At 39.2% G+C, this 6,000-nt stretch overlaps 1 protein-coding gene across 1 annotated transcript in view; it reads right to left on the reverse strand.

Moving 5' to 3' along the window:
- Positions 1–6,000, reverse strand: part of CXADR (coxsackie virus and adenovirus receptor) — a 41,828-nt gene that overhangs the window by 28,085 nt on the left and 7,743 nt on the right. The window contains exon 3 of the mRNA XM_008580169.1: positions 175–330. Coding sequence (XP_008578391.1) covers positions 175–330 — 156 coding nt within the window. The remainder of the gene's footprint in view (positions 1–174; positions 331–6,000) is intronic.

A 6,000-nucleotide genomic window follows, 5' to 3' on the forward strand; every position in this document is an offset into this window, starting at 1 on the left:
TATCATATACTGTCATTATAAAACACTGACTAATTCCTACAGACACCCTGATTGTTATGTATAGAAAAGGGAAGGCATTTGGGAATTAAAAATATATAAACATGCACACAAAAACACTACTAGATTTAAGTCCAAATCAATGGCACAGGGTACAAATTATATTGTCATTAGTACCTGCTAACCATGAGGTGGGCATTTTCTGTGAATCAGACAACTTTTGCCATTCATATTGTAATGGAAGTGAACCTTCTTTTGGTTCACATATTAGTTTAAAGTCACTTCCAATTTCTTCTGATCCATCAACGTAGCATCTTGTACCTGAAGGTTTAACTGAAAAAAAATAATAAATCACGACTATATAAGTGAATGGAATTCATTTTTTATAGTGATTACTTAAACAGGCAGCATGGTGCACAACCACTGACTCATTATCATTTGGTCCCAGGTTAAGAATTGACAAAAGACCACAACTGGTTGTCAACATCAGTTCTTAGCTTTATCCAACACAAAACAGGAAAGAATGAGCTTAGGCAAGGAGCCATTGCATAAAGAGGTTTGTCTCAGTGCCCCTCTGTTCCACGGGGCAATCCTGTGGAATGCAAAGATGATGTGGGCTGCACCACTTGACTCAAGGAAGCTCCCCCCTCCATTCTTTACCTATTTTTCTCCATGCTTGACATGTAGCCCTCTGGAAGCGTGTACCAAGTCACACCCCTCAAGTACCATTATCCCAACAATCAGGGGGGTTATAATCAATAATGCTGATAACAGAGACAATTCACTTAGTGCAGCAAGGACCAATTAACATTCTGTATTTATATTAACTCAAATCCATCCAGAAAGCAGTGTTATAAAAAGGCATATCTGAGGCTATATTTCAGATCTTTCTGTGTAATTGTTTAGAAGAGCTGCTAACCACATTACCTGCAACTCACCCTAACCCTGGATCAACACTTTGGCATTGCATACTTTTCTACTGAACTTTATTAAGGCAAAATATTCATACAATAAAATTAACATGTTAATTATGTGGGTTGATTACGTTTTTTTATTAAAGCATAATTGATTATACATATTTGTGGGGTAGAGTTGACTATCAATACCTGCATACCACGTTTGATGGGTTGATCACTTTTAATAAATGTATATATACATATATCCACTAAGCACCACTCCAACCCTCTCCCAAGAAAGTCCTCTTATGCTGGCTGCAGTAGATCTCACTCCAAAACCCTGGCCCCAGACAGCCACTGATCAGATTTCCATTGCTATAGATTAGATCTGCTTCCTCTAGAATCTTATGAATGAAATAATACAGTCTGTGCTTTTTTGTCTTCTTTTATTCAGCATAATAATGTTTTTAAGATTGATCCATGTTGCTGTAAATATCAGTAGTCCTTTTTTATTGCCAAATAGTATTCCACTGAATGACTAACACAAGTTTATCCGTTCACCTATTGATGAACCCTGTTTCCAGTTTGGGGACTACTGTTACAGCCTAATTAGCCAAACTGACAAGGAGCAAGTGTGTAGTCTCTCAAAATCAGATTGACAAGACCGAGGGAGGCACTATGAGGAACTGTGGAATGCCACTGGACAAGAGGAGGGTTTCTGAAGGGTTCTGAAGAGACTCCAAGGGAAGCGGTGGTCAGCTCTCAACCAGCTGTTTCTGAGGAGAGATTAGGAGAAGCAGGGACTTAATAGGGAGCGGGTGCTGTCAGGAGACCGGGCCATTTAGTAACTGAGTATCCCAGTAAAGGATGGGAAGTGCAAAGTGGGTTGGGGGTAGCATTAGGAAGACAGCAGTAGTCTATAGTTTACTGCTGTTCTATGACCTTGGGAGAAACAGTATTTCCTATAAATTCAGTAGCTGCCTTTATCTGCATCTATCTATCCTCCCAGCCTAATAAATGGTAAGACTGCTTACTTTCTTTTTTTAGTCTAAGCTGATTTTCGTCTTTTCAGTCCGGGATGGGTTTTTATTTTTTTTGCTACCATGAATAATAAAGGTGAATGGGTATTAGGATTTTGCACTATCATGAACAACACTGCTTGAACACTCATGTAAACACTGGCATATGTTTTCCTTTTTCTTGGTAATTGCTGGGTAATATGGTAAGTGCATGTTTAACACTGTAAGAAACTGCCAAACTCTTTCCTAAAGTTGGCCAACAGAATTTGTCATATCCAATGGGGTATCTTTAACTAAGGCTGTCAGTCATGACCTCACTCCTAACATTTCTAAATACTTCTTAATAAATTTAATTCTATTTCTCCCCTTCATCTGTTACTACTTGTACATTTTAGTAAGGACCAACAGATGCATTTAACTGCATTGTTGATTTTTCTAAGCAAATCTATTTCTTTTTGAGACTAATCGGTTGCCCCAGAGACTACATCAACTGGACTTTTAAATAAGTTGTGCAAATTATTTCATCCTGTGAGTCTTCAATGAAATGAGCCTTGTTCTCCATTTATTTAAACTACCAGTAAATCCTTTATTAGAATAAGCTACCAGTAAATAAGATACTAAAGCCATGCTTTATGCACCAAACATCTATTGGTAATACAGTATTCTAACCCTAACTCTAACCCTCATACTTTCTATTGAAAATGTCCCTTTCCCATTTACCAAACATATTTAATAATAGGCAGTTATTTAAAGCTGCTCCTTAGGAAATTCAGGGCCCAGCTGAATCTGAGTTTTCAACATACCTCATTCACAACAGAACAAGATTTTACCAACAATGGTTTCTAAACGTCACTCAGGAGTAGCCCACCTGCTTTCCACTAGGAGGAGAAAGTGCAAGTCTTCTCCATGCCTATCACCAACCATTACACCATAGAGAAGATTAACTCCTAATCCATGGCACTTTTGCTGGAATGCAAGAAAGAAAACCACAAAGGGAATGCAGATAAAGCCTTGTTCCCCGAATATTTCTTTGGTCTGGGCTTCCAGAAAACCTGGCCATTGTCCTTGGAACATTTGCCTCCATGATCTACAGAGCCAACAGTCCTTCCCAGATAAGGGTACATGACCATCAAGGTGTATAGTATCCCACCTATTTAGTAATGCTGTGCTCCATACGTGTACTGCATAATCATCCTTCCATGCTGGTGGCCTATGTCAGTCTACAGGAAATACACTCTACTATGGTCTAAATGTTTGTCCTCTCCATAGCTCATGTGGGAGCTTGATTCCAAATATGGCAGTGTTGAAAGGACTTTAAGAGGTGACTGAATCATGAGGATGATGTTCTCATAAATGGATTAATCCATTCGTGGAGAAATGGGTTATCGGTTTAATGGTTATCACGGGTGTGAATTGGTGGTTTTATGAGGACAGCAAGTGAACACATTAGCAAGCGCTCTTCTCCGCCCTGAACCCCTGCACCACCTGCACCAGGAAGAAGGCCCTCACCAGATGTGCCCCTTGGACCTCGGACTTCACAGCCTCTAATACTGTAAGAAATTAATTTCATTTTCTTATAAATTACCCAGTTCCAGGTATTCTGTCATAAGCAGCAGAAAACAGACTAATGTATTAAATCCCTATATGGAACAGGATACACTTTTATCATGATGTCATCCTTCCAGGAATGCAATTTCTGCTTGGTTCAAAAATACCCTGGCCCCAGGTAAAATCCATCAAGAGATGTTAAAATCAATCAGCAAAAGTTACAGGAGAAACAGGATATTTGCAGCCTCAAAGTAGCTCCCCCACGATAATTTTTAATTACAGAGGGAAAATTAGTTAACTTTACAGTGCAGAAACTCATCAAATAAAACTTAAACCAAGTGATCACAATTAACAAAAAGATATGACATCATGTGCCCTTTGACATGACTGGAGGAGATTAAGGAGACATAACTGCAATGTGGCTTCTAGACTCAATCCTAGTACAAAATTCAAATTAGGCTGTAATTTGGTTAGCAGTATTATACCAATGTTAATTTCTTTGTTTTGATCACTGTAATGTGATTTTTGTAAGATGTCAACATAAGGGGAAGGGCTGGCTAGTTAGCTCAGTTGGGTAGAGTGTGGTGTTATTGCACCAAGGTCAAGGGTTCAGATCTCCATACCAGCTAGCTGCCAAAAAAACCCAAAAAACAAGAACAGCAACAACAAAAACAGTAGGGGAAATTAGATGATAGGTATACTACTCTCAGAAATTCCTGTATTTTTGTAACTTTTCTATAAAAGTAAAAATTATTTCAAAATAAAACTGTGTATGGGGAGGAAGCCCTGCCCTCTGCCAATGGCTTGTAAATCTCTCAGAACCTCTAGGGCCAATGTTGACTAAGCTACCCCACATGCTGTTGCTACTATGTCCTGGCAGCATGGTACAATCCGAGTGTACATTATACAGCCAGCAAACCGCTAACTGTGCATGATCTACTCTTCAAAACAACTCAGTCCCTTCATACCAAAAGCTCTCAATATTAACCCTTTCAGAACTCCAGGGGAAGGTGCTGGTGTTATGTGGCTACAATATTAACCTTCAATTAGTTCCCTCTGTTGTCATTACCCACTTCAGCTTCTTTACTGAGCTGCATCCACAAGCACTTTTGGTGTATCTGAAAGAGCAGGGCAGACTCTGGCAATGGGGCAGTCGATAGCAACAGGCCACCCCTCATGACCAGACAATGAACAGCCATCTGGGGTCATGTCCACACAGTGCACAGGGCTCAATGAATGAACTATCATTACCCTGTGAATGCCATGATGGCAACTCCTTCAGATTTCCCATAAAAGAACCAAAGTATTAGGCAGAGCCACTAACAGTGAACCAGTGAGAGCTCCAATGAACTACCACTTAGCTGGGTCACTAGAGGGTAATTCATCTTATCTTTCCCCCAGATTATCCAGGCAGAATTTCAGGCAAAGATAACAGATAAGCTTCCATCCTATTCTCACAGTCAACAGACATCCATTCTGGTGGTTTCTCCCACAGCAGTCATGACTCATCTGAAAACACGGAAGAGCAAGCTACAAGAAATCCTTTTCCAGCTCTGAGACAGCCTCACCAGATTAGCTAATATGTTAATAGTTAATATATGTTAATAGTTAATAATATTAATAGCTAATATGTTAATAGTTAGTAATCCCTACATCCCTTCAGAAATCACTTCTCCCTTTCTCCTCTTATCCCCAGTTTATACCCTTTCCCTCCCTGTTTTGAATTCAAGACTTACCGGGTGATGGTTCCCATTTATCTCAATGCACCTGCACCATCAAACAGGGGGTTCACAATAAATAATTGTGATAACCAGGTTTAATCTGCTTGGTATATCATGAACCAGTTAAAAGTTTAACCCTTTAACAAAAAGGTTTGAACTATATGCATCCACTTATACATGGATTTTTTTCAATAAATACAGTATATGAGAAAATTTTTGGTTAAGTGTCATGAATATATGACTATATATGAATAAATGAATATAGGCATGATATACCTAACCAAACAGTTAAGTAGCCTACCTGACAGTAGGCTATTAGTAGGTGATAGGTAGTTAAGTACTTTACTACTATTTAAGTAAAGATGCTTTAGGGCTGGGGAGCACAGTATGGCTTGAGGAATCAAAGTTCAATACTTCCAGGCCGGCCCATGGCTCACTCCGGAGAGTGCGGTGCTGAAAACACCAAGGCCCGGGGTTCGGATCCCACATAGGGATGGCCGGTTCGCTCTCTGGCTGAGCGTGGTGCTGACAACACCAAGTCAAGGGTTAAGATCCCCTTACCGGTCATCTTTTAAAAATAAAAATATTTTTTTTTTTGTTATTTGAATCTTCTCTCTTCTTTTTTTTGTTAGCCATGCTAATGCTTTGTCAATTTTATTTATCTTTTCAAAAACCAACTTTTTGATTCATTGATCTTTTGTATCGTTTTTGGGGTTTCAATTTCATTAAGTTCTGCTCTGATCTTAATGATTTCTTTCCGTCTGCTAACTTTAGGTTTGGCTTGTTCTTGTTTTTCTAGTTCTTTAAGGTGAAGTGTTA

This window comes from Galeopterus variegatus, unplaced genomic scaffold (genome assembly GCF_000696425.1).
Source record: "Galeopterus variegatus unplaced genomic scaffold, G_variegatus-3.0.2 Scaffold2038, whole genome shotgun sequence".
Classification (NCBI taxonomy): domain Eukaryota; kingdom Metazoa; phylum Chordata; class Mammalia; order Dermoptera; family Cynocephalidae; genus Galeopterus; species Galeopterus variegatus.